The sequence below is a fragment of the Corvus cornix genome, chromosome 4 (assembly GCF_000738735.6).
Source record: "Corvus cornix cornix isolate S_Up_H32 chromosome 4, ASM73873v5, whole genome shotgun sequence".
NCBI lineage: Eukaryota > Metazoa > Chordata > Aves > Passeriformes > Corvidae > Corvus > Corvus cornix.
This window is the reverse complement of record NC_046334.1, coordinates 25,292,769-25,307,070: the sequence shown is the minus strand read 5'-3', so window position 1 is coordinate 25,307,070 and position 14,302 is coordinate 25,292,769. Positions and strand designations below refer to the sequence as shown.

The window sequence follows — 14,302 nt, the reverse complement described above, 5'->3', positions numbered from 1 at the left end:
AAAATATTAAGTAGTCCAGAAAAATCTGTCTGTCTCTACCAATGACCTCGCTCCAACTCTATTTTTCCCTGCCAATATACTCTGCAATAAATGTATCATGTTGCAGTTCTAGAATTAACTCTTACTTGGCGCTGTGTCAAATGCCTTTCTGAAACACAAATACATGAATTCCACTGAATTTACGCATTGAGCTGTCTTCTCAAAGACTGCAGTGTTTGGCCACATGACCTACCCTGAAACTCATGCACAATACTATTGCATCTGTGTGTCCTGATTTTTCGCCAAAGCTGATTCCGTTCCAGTGGAGGGAACTGTTGGAGGGCTGGGTGAATCCTTTTATTTTCCCCTTCTTTGCTAGAGGGGCTCCATCACGACTTCCAGTTGCATACTTCTATCCTTTCCTTCATTAAAAGCCACACTGTTTCATGCCATACCATACCATGCTGTTGGGCAGGCTAACTCCACACCCACATACTCTTTCTCAGTCTTACGACATGGACTATTATTTCCCCTCTATTTGAACACATCGTCTTCACCTTAAGCATGGTCTCTTTTCCTTCCCTGCCCTTACTATTACCTTTGTCCTGTCATTAATCCCATGATCATCATTATCAGCAGCTTTACTGCAAATTAAATTAAATTTAAAAAAGGTTAAAAATGCCTTCACTTTAGCTAGAAGAGATTATTTTTAGCCTCTACCTCAATTTTCAGGGTTCCTACTTCTTTTCTTTCTTCTTATGAGCAAAGAGCCTTTGGCAGTTTGCAGTAATGTTCTAAAGTCTATTCACTGACTTTTTTCAATCCTCACACTATGTCCCCTTTTAAACATAAGCACTTCTTACTGGACAGTCCATACCCCGTGGGATTCTTTTGCCCTGAATAATCTTTGCCATCCAGACAGTTCCAGCTAATGTTCACATCTTTGACTTAATACAATTCTAAACCTCTCCAGCATTCAGACTGCTGTGTCCCAATGCCTTCACCTTGCTATTTATGAAAGTTTGTTCTTTGAAGTCAGTAATCCTAGAATTTAGATTATACGACACAGTAGGGAATACGATCAAAGCTTTCTTGGGTAGTGTAGCTATGTCAGTGTGATGTTCCACTTGAGCTAGTAAACTTTGAGTCCATTAGCTAGAGCAAAGAATGGCAGTACAGCTTCAAATCAGCTCATTCAGAAGTAGTTTGGTTCTCTTTGCTGGGTAGATAATGTCATGTAGACATAATTCTTAGTTACAGACCTATTTCTTTCTTTGGAACAGGCTTTTTATTTTTTAATTAATTTAATTAATTTAACTTTTGGTTACCGATGCGAGCTTGTTTTCTCCAGAAAAATTTTCTATAGCATGCTAATTTTTTATGAAAATAAAAATTAATATAGATCACATTTTGTCAATAACTTTGTGAACAAATGAGTTAGCCCTGTATGTCCTTAGCAGTATCTGTTTACCAGCTATATATATATATATAATTACAGAAAACACCCCAGCAGTACAGTTACAGAAAATCCTACGTGTACATATATACTTGTGCCTAACCCAGATATATATATCTAATCAATGTATCTATACCTTAGAGGCTACAGCAAGCTCTGTAACCAACCAAAACCTGCTCTCCCTGAACAGCACATATTTTTTTGTATTGAAATAATTACAATTGGAACTCATCTCACCTCCTCACCTGATTTTTCTCTTCCACGTAACTCAACCAGGCTTGAGAAATCATGTGTGTCCTCCTTGACCTTCTCCACACTGTCTTCCCCTATTCTTTCCCTCCTCTTGGCTGACCAGCAGAACTCTGCTGAAGGTATTGTCATTGTTTAGGAATGGTATTCTCCAATTTAGTGCTCCCATGCTGCCACTCGCTCCCCCTCTCCACCCTCACTCCTGTGGTGTGTTGGAGAGGAGAATTGGAGGAACTAAAGGTGAAAATCACAGGTTGAGATAAGAACAATTTACTGGAATGAGCAATAAGACAAGAAAATGAACAGTAATAGTAACAATACTAATGACAGAAGGTATAAGAAAAGAAACGATTCACACGGAAAAAAACCACCTGACAATAGACAATACTGGATGGCTCCCCTTGACTGGAAGGAACCCCTTTTCCCCAGAAGAGAGTCCCCTTTCCCTGCCCCCAGGAATGATATCAGGTGGTACAGAATAACCTCCATACCCCAGCTGTGGCCCCTCCTGGCTACTGCCAAAGTTAACCTTGTCCTGGCTGGAACCAGGACAATCATCTAGACTGCAAGGTCCTGAAGCCTCAGCTTTTCATCACCATCCTTGACAGACTCCAGCAGATAGTTTCTTTTGTCATGAGACTGCAGATGAGCAAAGAAGTTGTTCCTCAGAGATTATTTCTCAGTGTTGGGTCTTTAACATGTAATTCTATCCCTGGCAGGCAGCACAACATTATTTTCTGAAACAGCTGAGCTGTCAAGTACTCAGCTCTTTTTAACAGGGAGTCCTCACTAACAGAGATCTGCTCTATGTCTGTTATGTATCTTTGCTCTTCCATTCAGCTCCAGTTTATCCCATCTTCTCTATCATAAACCTTCATCTCTCCATTGCTGAGACTCACAACATCTCTGCTTAGGAGAGTCACCCAATAAACAAATGTACACACATTTCAGAAGAATGTAATCAGCAGTCACTTATGAGATTTTGCTCAGATTCAAAATTAATTTCTCTCTTAGGAAGAATACCCCCAAATTTGTCTTTTTATTATTTATTTTAGGCAGTTTTTTTGTAAATTAAGAATCTCAGTGGGTTTAATGGTGTATTTTTCAGTCCCCACTATTGCCATAAGGCATCACTAACTCTGCCGTGGGATACAATAACAGGCACTGTTGTTCATACATGTGAGAATTATCATTGCTACAAAACAAAAGGGCTGTAACAAAGGACTGGCAGGCCTGCACTCCCCAAAGTACTACCTCACAGTATTGACTGACACAAGATCTTCCCAAGGAGTCAATGTCTCAAGCATGTGGGCGAACTGGATGCACCTTTTACTCAGTCTCATGTTTTAAAATTCAGTTATCAAGATGTCCTCCTTGCTTCATCATTTCACCTTTGCACTAGTTGCAGTAATCAAATTTCCTTGTTGCTTTTTGTCTTTGTGCTATAAACATCACTACTTAACTCTCTGTAAATCACAGAAGACCTCATTAAACCCCCCCACAAAAACTACTGGTAAGAGGAGGCTCGTTACTAAACCCTCACTTACCTCTGTTATAGTGATAGAACACACCACATTCTTTTAATAGGAAATATTCACAGCTTGGCTTCACACCTTAAGTGTGCAGGGATCAGAATGCCTAATTTTCAGTTATTAAAACTAAGTTAAAAGAAGTATATGAGGGATGAAAATGGTGAACACTGAAACGTATTAGCTACATATGGAAAAAATCTGAAGGAAAAATGAGGAGTTCAAACATATCAGTGATCAAGCCTAGAGTTTACGACATTCAGCAACAAAATTAAATATAGTTTACTGCAATTCTATTGCCAGAGAAAAGAGCAGGCTGCTAAAACTTATCCATCTCTACCCAGTGAATATGTGATCAGCCAATGGCACAAGATGCTCCATTAGTGTGACAGAAGACAGAATTCAAAGTTCAAAAGCTATATGACTGTGGATTTCAGCCTAAAACTGAAAACCATGTGCATCTCTCAAAAAAAAAACCCAACCAAAAACCAGCACCACTCAATCTCCCAAAGCCCAAATAAACCCCAAATCCCAACAACCACTCAACAACTCCCAAATCCTTTCTGGTTACCTTAACAGTTACTAGGATAATTTTCAAACTAATTCTACCCTTGACCCTCAGTTAGAGAAGTAGAGAAGACAAGTAGAGAAATCATTGTCTGAAGGTATAAATATTCTCTGCATTCAGTAAAAGCAGCAGCAAATAAAGCAGCCAACTGTAGTTTACATAAAAGAAGAATAAGGAAAAGAGTAAGAGACCTTTCCCTTACAGACCTTCCCAGACTTCTCTGAAAGTCACTCCAAATAAGCATATAAAGCAAGGTTTGCATCAATCACCTGGAAGCATAGAGGAACCTCCACTCCAAATCCCAGCCCCCTGCCCCATGCTGGTTCTACTCTTCTCTAGGCTCTCAATTTCTCTTCTCCTAATGCTCCCTCCTGCTGGTTTACAGCCCTGCACACTGGGGAGCCAGCTCTCCACTGACACTGACTCTTGCGGGAGCATCAGCAACACATATGTTGCCCATTTCTTCCAGGTGCATTTTTTATTCAAGCCCCACTGAAATCAGTGGAAGAAGTCTTGGGATGTTGGATCAGAACTCAGAATTTTAAAAAACTTTGACATTAAATGAACCCTACAGCTTGTTAAAAGGGAGATGCTGGAAATGAGTTTGCTCCCAGCAAGATGGGGTTTGAGACAGAGCTGTTGGAAGTCAACACAAACAAGTTTGACTTGCTACTCATTTCTTTCTGTTATGGCACCAGTAACACCATTTTAGAAACTCTTTTGAATTTCCCATTTGAAAGTTTCCAGCAAAATGGTGGATGCATAATACAGGCAACAGCAAGGTAATCCCCCAGGCTGAGCTAGTGAGTAGGCACCATCTAGCCACAACCATTCTGAAATGTCACTTCTATTCAACAGCCACTGGTAGCCGAACAGCTCTCACAATCAACAGCTTAACTTCAATTTTATGACTTTTCTGAGTGCTTTTCATAGGCAATTAACATGCAGTTTTAGGGAAGGTGACCAGTCTTATGTAAATAGTAACTTTCAAAAAAAGTTTCAAAGATAAGGCTGTTTTCAAAAGGGTAAGGTTACGCAGTTATGACTGACAGTTTTCAGTGTAGTTTGCAGGGCAGAAATACCTTGTTTTAAACATGATAGTCAAGAAAACTGAGTTTTCTAATTGTAATGATATTTTCATTTGAAGTTTTGAAAACCATGATAGATTCCTTTAGTCCTTTTGTGTGACATCTGCATTTTCAGGCATATGGTTTGGCTCCTAATGCTTCATCCAGTACAGGACTTATTTGGGTCAGTCATTTATATATATAAACACTCATATAGCAACAAGGCAGCAATTGTGATTTTTGTGACTATCATCAGCTAAAGGATTTGGTATTTTCTTCGTTGCTCAAGCAACTCATAGGTGTCAAGAAACAGAATCATTTTGCAATTCTAGCCTACCCTGCTGCCTCTTGGTGTTCCTTACAGATGCTCTTCCATTACTTTTTACACATTTTAGAAGAAAAGTATCTGATGTTTTATGAGGAATAACCCTAGAAGCAATGTAAAGCGCAAGTCTTAACCAGAAAGTTTTAGGTCTTTTCCCTTCTATAAGGCCCCTTCCCTTTTGCTTAGACAGCCACATTTTTCCCAATGTTTTTTAAATGTTGTATGTATTTATGGAGGAATTTTCAAAGCCACCAAGAGGATTTTGATGTCAGACTACAGCTTTTTGAATGAGTTCTGAACATACAAATCCATGCACAGACTGAATATACATTAGGCTTTCCATATGTGCTAGCAAACAGCTAACAGAGCTCGCAACTATGAGGCACCCCAAACTATACTCAATTTGATTCTGCACCACTTTAGTTATTGCAACCAGATCATCTACGGGCAGCTAAGCTGCATATTGCCATGGTGAGTTTGTTCTGTTGTGAGAGACATTAAGAGCAAGAGGCTGCAAAGCCATTTGACTTGCCAAGCAAGCCAAATCCTAAATATAAACCTCCCACCACAGTATATTCAATTACAAAGTCGCAACTGCCTCCTATTCCAATTAGTGTTTTTACAGGATTTTAGGGAACACCCCCTTCCATTTGCAGCCAACCAGTGCAATTCCCTTCCTGCAAATGATTCAATTCCTCTGTGTTCTTCATCCCCAGAGGGCTGGTTTTCAAGGAGAAATGTAGGCAGCACCATTGGTAGGAGGTCTAATCCCAATGGCCTCACACATGCCTATGGTGGCCAACTGGATTGCCAATTGGTCTTTGAGCTGGAGAAGTATAAAGCCATATGGGCACAACTGTCAGCCTAGCTGATGTTCTAGTAACACTGGGTTTTTTTTGTCAGGGCAGCATGTTTGTAGTTATAGGTCTCCCAAAAAGAACAGTTAAATAGAGTTTTCAGGAAGCTACATGTCAGTTATAGAGAACAAGTGACATACAGCACAGAGGATGGATGGCAACCAAATGTAAATGATATTGTCAATGCAATAGACTTAGCAACAAGGGTTCATTTTTATCACAACTATTTTTACCTGAAACTGCTTTAGGAATAATATTTATCTTCAGCTGAAGATAAAACACAAACTAAATATAGACTTGTGTAGGTAACTAGTGGTCTTAGTATCATTTTAGAAAACATGCATGCGATTTTATAATCTGTAATGATGGGTTCCCCAAAAATATGAAGGTTTTTTCCCTTTGTGCAGAAATCTGTTTGAACGTCAATATAACAATTACTACCGGTAGATGGAATTTTTATATCCATTTGGTAGTGATTTACACCAGTGTTTTCAAGGCTGCCAACAAGCAAATCCAGAAGGCAGGCAGCCAAAATTCCAGAAGAGACAACTGTCTTTTATTTTATAGCTTATGCTTTTTGAGCTTAATATGATTTTCCACTAACAAGTTCTGTACCTTCTCCAAAGTGCTAAAACGGGTGTGCAGAATTGCAAAGTAACACAGCCTCTTCAAGGCAAGATAATATTAAAGTCATGGTAAGTTATAAAAGTTATACTGTTTACTTAGGGGAAAAACCAGTAAGGTTAAAAGAACTGTACATGATTTATTTTTAGACACTTGTTTCAATGGTTACGTTTTTGAGCTTGACTATAAATGACACAACAATAAATCAGCTAAGTGTTGATTCCCATTTGATTAAAAAAAAAAAAATCAATAAATACATAAGAGACATGGGAAAGATTGCTATAACACTTAATAGGAGCACAAAGTATGCATTGGTTATATCATGTGCTTGATAAATAGGATGCAAATCACATCTAATCTTCTTAGAAAGGCATTGAAAACAAGCTGAATTTGAAGGAGCAAAAAATGCACAAACAGAAACAGTTTTCTTGTTTTCCAAGAACTCTAGCAGGTGGGTACCCATTAGCACGGTGAGGTCCAAATATTGTCCTAAATATGATTACTGATGCTTTTGAATGATTTTTAATGCTAATAGCATTAGAACATTTGTAAGAGCCATATTAGCGAAGAAAAAACGACTCATCCATTAGCCTAGACTCTATACACAAAATGAAGGCCTAGTTACCTGCTTCATATCTATCAACGTGAGGGATGAAAGAGTCTGTGTAAAGTATTCATTCTTCCACTGATCCCATATTGGAAAGGTGACCCATCTAAGCATGGCACATGCTCACTGCTCACCTGAGCAATAGCTGCCACTTGTCCATGACCATCTGAAGCCAAAATCAAATTAGCAAAGTTGACTTCATAGAGAAGGTTAGCCTGGGTGCCTCCTGATAACTGCACAGAAGTGAACACCCAAAGAACACCTTTCACTGTATCAGAAATTACTTTATAACTAAAGACATATAAGTCAAAACCAAAAAGGCTATATATAACATAATGCTAACAGGCAGAGAACAACATTCTTTCTGAAATAATGTCCTTAAACTGAATCTCTGTGTTCAGATATGAACTGGGAACGACTCCTCTTTTTTGCTTTCTTCTCCCTGGCACAGTTTTTTGTCTGACTACAAAACTTAACATCCCATCTTCTTTCTTAGTAAAATTTGTCTGTCCCAATGAATTCCTAAGCTACGTCTCATTTCCGACTCCATGGCAGTACAAAGAACAAATGCCAGCTTTAAAAGAAGCACTCTTGCATAGCAGTATGGATCCTGTTGCATGTGCAGGGTGTACAGTGTTGGTGTAGCCTCAGAAACAAGATCTTACTCAAAGACAGGTTACGAGCCCACAGGCTGCAAACCTTGACATGCATGACTGAGGAAAAGCAGCCACTGCACACGTGATACTGATCCCACAAAATCACTCAGCCTAACCACACTGTGTGCCTTCCCCCCACCTGTTATGACCTGTACAATACATACCTCCGTACACGTCCAACTTGTAGCAGATTCCCATGCACCAAATAGACACTTCCCTACAGCCCAGTTTTAATACATGTGATGCAAAGGACTTTTAAACATACTTTGAAGAAGAAACAGAGTTACTCTAGATGTATCTTCTGTGTATTTTATTGATCAATATACAATATACAAGCATATACAGCACGTGTATGTGTCTGGATATACACACATACACAAAATGCCATGTGTATGATACATACAACAAACAAGGCCAGATATCTGGTCTTGCAGAGACCTTTGGTCCAGCACAGAACCAATGACCAGGGTGGAGGCATACAAGACCTTCAGAACTGTAACACTGTCTGTTCTTAGAGCTGCCTGAGCACCAGGGCAACCTCTGTAATAGGACAAAAAGACAATAGATATCTACTTGAGATCCAGTAAGAGAGAAGATGGTTGCTTTTATCTTACCACTGGTTATTCTGTTTTCCAAAGGTGATCCATTATTCAGATTATTGTGACCTGCTGCCTTTAAACCAGAAGATAAACAGAAGGTGCACAGAAACTGCTGAGTGGGTTCCACAGCACAAAGAGTAGCTAAGAAAGCCCACTGCAGAGCCATTGCAGATGATGAATCCACACCAGGCCCAACAGATTGTTGGGACCCAGAGGCTGAGATGTGGGAAAGCTGGGTAAACACTAGAGAAAGAGCTCAGAAGGAATCCTTGTTTTATCCTTCGCCCACCCCCAAACCTGCTGTACTAACTCCAGTACCCTCCACTAATGCCACCACAGAATCAGTCAGAACCCACCAGTATGCTAAAGAATTTTTTCCACAATAAAGAATTACTTCAATTTTATTTGTTATTAATGTATTTTATAAGAAAAATGGTAAAACTGGTCGAATTGGTTATCAGGCACTTGGCTGTATGTTTTACATAGGAAACCACAGTTGTGAGCTGGAAAAGAAGCCTCATGCTCTCACAGTGGTTTCTGGGAAGAAGAAGAGGTATAGTTACCAAGTTTGTGGCTATTTTATATTTTAACTTTTTAGGCTCATGAGAACAGAAAGAATACTGGTGATACAGCTCTGAGAGGCATATTTTGCTGTTAATAAATGGCAAAACACATTTTAATCCATATTTTTTACCATAAAATACTGTCAGTTAATAACCTAGACCTGAATTTCTTCCTCTGTTGCAAGTTCATAGCTTGGATCAATAAGACATGTTCCTATCATTTTCCCATCAGACACTACTGGAGAAACAGAAGGTGTCTGCATAGTAAGTAAAGAGAGAGTAGGAGAAAATCTGGGGGTCATGGTTGGTGGAGGGTATCCATGATTATGGATAAGGGGAGGATAAGGGCATTTATTAAAAGCTTGCCCTGATGTTATATTTGGCATTCTTGGTGGCACTGTCCTTATGCCAGGCTGTGCTACTGATGTTATCAAGGGAGGAGGGAAAACAAGAGATTTATCCTTAGAGAAGTTGTGAATGTGAAAATTTTCATCTTTCAGTTCTGCAATATCATTAAACACTGAGGCAAGAGGTTGAAATCTGGGTTCGCAGCTGAGCACATAATCCCAGTTATAACTACCTCCAAGATCCTCATCAGAGGTGTCAACAGTTGCAAGCAAATCATACTCAGAGTCTTGCCTATCTGACATCAGGACATATTCTCTTGTGAGGTCTGTCATTATGCCTTTCTCTTTTATTCCAGTTTTTGCAACTGTTTGAGACAAAATTTTGTGTGCATAGGCTGTGTCACAGGCTTCTTCTCTGCTTTCTCCTTTAATGGTCTGCATGTTCTCCATGCTTTGCATGGTAGCCGTGACATCCGTTTCTCCAGACTGACAGGAGAACTGATCAGGCTCTCTTGGGATCCCCGAATCTGGCATCTGTGAGCCATGCTCACTCAGTGCTGAGCTAATGCTTTTTCTGCAAGGATACTCATAGATCCTTTTGATTTCCTCGTCCTCTGCAGTCTCTCCTTCAGCAGAACCGTGGCCACTGGAGTCTGAATGCCTGCAGGAGACATCGTCATCCTTCCCCTCTCCGATTCCTGCTAGGCTCAGCCATTTTGCTATAGTGCCCATGGGAAGCATACTGCTCTCAGTACTTTGGATTTTCTGGCAGTCCTCATCTTCTCTTACTGAATTCACATCAGTAGCTGAGGAGGATACTGCTTCTTTTTTCACACAAGCATTCATCAAATTTTTCTGTTTAAGTCTCAGGGTAAGTGTGATAAGACTGACAGCAAGCAGCAGGAACACCGTCAGTGAGGTAGAAACACTCACCATCAGGCTGTGTGCTGACAGTGTGGGATCACTCTCAGGAGAACTGGAAACATTTACAAAAACGGTGCATACTGTGAACCTCGACTCAATTTTGGGGCTATGAGCTCTTACCAACAATTCCAGAGTATCATCATTCCTTTTGATGCCATTTTTCTTTCTGTGAACAGTCTGAGTCAAATAAATATTACCACTGGTTTGATTCACAGAAAAGAATGGAGAAGGTTTTAGAAGGGAGTAATGAACAACTCCATCCAGTCCACCATCACTGTCAGATGCTGTTACTCTGCCAATCAACTGGCCTGCTTCGTTCTTCTCGGGGAGATTAAAGAAATAATGTTCTTGTGTAAACACTGGGTCAAATTCATCTCTCCCCTCAATATCTACCTGAACTGTAGTGGTAGCCAGTGAGTCACCTTTGTCTTTTGCTTGGATTATTAGACAGTACCTATTTTGACTTTCATAATCAAACATTTGCTTTGTATGAATATCTCCTGTTAAAGGATCAATAAAGAACATGTCATGGTCTCTAGGAGCTTCACGATGAGCCAAACATGAAGAGTGAATGGAGTAGGTAAGGTGTCCATAGGAGCCTTTGTCAAAATCCAGTGCACAAACAGCACACACAAAAGAAAAGGTAGGCAGATTTTCACTGACAATGCAGCTCAGACTGGGAAACAAAAAAAGTGGGGCATAATCATTGTCATCTAGGATGCTAACAAGAACAACAGCAAAAGCCATATTTTTAATATAATTTCCTCCATCTGTGGCTTGGATAATCAAAGTGAATTTCATGGTATCCTCATAATCCAGTGTTTTCATCAAATTCACAGATCCTGTTCTACCATCCAAGCAAAAATGCCCTCTGTCATTTCCAGAGATGATAACGTAAGTGATCTCTGCGTTAGTGCTGGCATCACAGTCTTTTGCTGAAACCTCAGTGATGTGACTGCCTATAGGGATGCTTTCTTTGACATGAACATGGTACTCTGGGCTGCTAAATACTGGAGGATTATCATTAACATCCAGCACAGTTATTAGTACTGTAGCAGTTGAATTCAAGGAGGGTGTTCCATGATCAGAGGCAAGGAGGACCAACTGGTGAGAAGAAGCTCTTTCCCTGTCAAGAGCACTGCTCAAAACAAGACTGCCAACAAGTTTGTAGGATGTTTCCGACCCCATGACACTTGTTTCTATGGAGAATAAATTCTCAGCATTGCCAGCAATAATAGAGTATTCGACATAGGTGTTTTCACATGTCCAGTCACAGTCGATGGCTGAGAACAGGAGGATACTTTCTCCAACTGAGGCATCCTCGCTCACACTGAGATTGTACAGAACCTTTGTGAAGCGAGGGGCACAGTCATTTACATCTTCTACATGCACCTCCATGGAGGTAACTGCACTCAGAGGGGGACTGCCACCATCTGTGGCTTCTATCAGGAGATGAAAAATGGAAATATTTTTCAGCTGTGTGACTGCTTCCGTGGTGAACACTGTACCTGAAAATGAAACAGAATTAACAAAAGCCCACACTTCCCAGGCAAGTAAATGTGATTCCAAGAGCTGATTCTAAAGAGTCATATTTGAAAATGACTCAGCTGTAATGGCTGTACACAACAAAATAACTCTCTCACATCTGGAGAGTAGTGGGTCAATGTCTGCATAGACATCAGTGACAAGTGGCGACCCTCGGGGTCTATACTGGGACCAGTACTGTTTAATACCTTCATCAGTGACATAGTGGGATAGAGTGCAGGTTTGCAGATGACACCAAGCTCAGTGCTGCAGTTGACATGCCTGAGGGATGGGATGCTATCCAGGAGGACCTGTACAAGCTCAAGAAGTGGGCCCATGGGAACCTCATGAAGTTTAACAAAGCTGAGTACAAGGTCCTGCACAGGAGTCAGGGCAACCTTTGATATCAATATAGGCTGAGGGAGGAAGGGATTGAGAGCAGCCCTGTGTAGAAGGACTTGGGGGTACCAGTAGATGAAAAACCGGACATGACCCATCAATGTGCGCTTACAGCCCAGAAAGCCAGTTGTATCCTGGGCTGCACCAAAAACGGTGTGGGCAGCAGGGAGAGGGATGTTATTCACTCCCTCTGCTCTTAGAGCCCACCTGGAGTGCTGCATCCAGCTCTGGAGTTCTCAGCAAAGAAAACACATGAACCTGTTGGAGCAAATCCAGAGGAGGGCCATAAAAACAATCAGAGGGCTGGAGCTCCTCTCCTATGAGAAAAGGCTGAGATAATTCAGCCCAGAGAAGGCTCCAGGGAGACCTTACTGTGGCCCTAAAGGAGGTTTATAAGGATGGGGACAGACATTTTAGTAAGGCTTTTTGTGATAGGACAAGGGGTAATGGATTTCAATCGAAAGAGGGTAAATTCAGAGCAGATATGAGAATTCTTTTTTTCAGTGAGGGTGGTAAAACACTGGAACACATTGCCCAGAAAGCTGGTGGATGCCCCATCCCCAGAAACATTCAAGGTCAGGTTGGACAGGACACTGAACAACCTGACCTATTTGAAGATGTACCTGCTCATTGCAGGGGGTTGGACTAGATGACCATTGAAGATCACGTCCAAACTATTCCATGATTCTAAGAGGTCATAGCTGATGCTGTGAAGGCAAGACCTCCCCTCAGTGGTGCAGTATCAAATACACATACTGCACTTAGACCAGAAAAAATATGCACATTTCAGGGACAAACTGAGAACTCCAGTCTTTGATACAATCAGTTCCCCACTGATAACAGCAGATTTAGCAAAAACACATGATGGAATTTGGCCACCACAAATTTCCAGAACTCAAGTAATCACTGGCAACACATGAGAAAGCAACAGGACTCTTCGATTTATACTTAAATAGCTGAAATAATAAACCATGCTTACAGACTCACCATTCTTATGATCAATGGAAAATCCCTCAGAGGAAGAGAGGATTTGGTAGGAAATCATTCCATTACGTTCAGAATCCCTATCCATGGCAGAGAGTGTCAGAATAGTGGCATCCATAGAAATGAACTCTGGCACGTTCACCTGACATACAAAGCAAAAATAGAGCTTTATAAAAGATTTTAGACATTAAAAAATACATTTGCCTTTATTTGATCTTATTAGAAAAACCCACACAGTTCCCAGCTTTGGAAAAAGTTCTACCCACCCATTTTCTTCTGGGACAAAACCAGAGAGAGTTGAGATATTGAAAACTATGCCTTCAATATGGCCAGAATTCATAGTAAGTTTTAAACAGTAGTAAAATCCATCTAGTTCATTATGACAGCAGCTTCAGAGAATAAATGAATCACTTTTTTCAAGAGTCACTTATGGACTGCAACTAAAGGCTTTTCCCCTTGCTTTCAAAAACCCCTTCATTTCCATACATGGAATACAGTCTGCAGTCTCTGCAGTGTAAGACTGACCACTAAAAAAGCCAACATATACACCCTGAAAATTCCAACACTAGGGCACTTAATCACCACTGGACTATTCCTAGAATTTAGCTTTTCAAAATACTCCATTTTTTTTTTTCTAGGAAACCAAGAAAGTCCATTCCCTTTTTAAGAATTTTCATTGTTTCAAGTCCAGATACAGCACTTTAGTGACCAAAATTTCCTTCCACCTTATAAATCCAACTTCAAATGAACAGTATGATATAGCAGCCACCTCTATCATAACTTAAAGTGTTAGTTGAAATAATTTAAACAGAGAGATTATATGTATATAATAATCACATACATATATTAAACTACATATCAGGAACATAAATATGAAAACACTTGAATAGACAATAAAAGCGTAAAAATACAGGATGATGAATAGGGAATTATACATATCATCAACCAAAAAGCAGCAGTGTATCTTACTTGCCAAGCAACACATCAACACATCAGGATTGTGGAAGGAGAAGCTCAGCTGTTTACATTAAAATAGCAAATAAAG

At 40.2% G+C, this 14,302-nt stretch overlaps 1 protein-coding gene and 1 long non-coding RNA gene across 7 annotated transcripts in view; one reads left to right on the top strand and one right to left on the bottom strand.

Moving 5' to 3' along the window:
* LOC104697169 overlaps nt 1-14,302 on the top strand; it is a 185,049-nt gene that overhangs the window by 132,329 nt on the left and 38,418 nt on the right. The window lies entirely within an intron of this gene.
* LOC104697315 (protocadherin-23) overlaps nt 8,211-14,302 on the bottom strand; it is a 62,092-nt gene continuing 56,000 nt past the window's right edge. The window contains exons 18-19 of one of the 2 annotated variants that reach the window (XM_039550931.1): nt 13,261-13,399; nt 8,211-11,858 (exon numbers count right to left, since the gene is read on the bottom strand). In XM_039550931.1, the coding sequence (XP_039406865.1) occupies nt 9,235-11,858; nt 13,261-13,399 (2,763 nt within the window). In that variant the 3' untranslated portion in view covers nt 8,211-9,234. The remainder of the gene's footprint in view (nt 11,859-13,260; nt 13,400-14,302) is intronic. The other variant, XM_039550932.1, reaches the window with a different exon arrangement.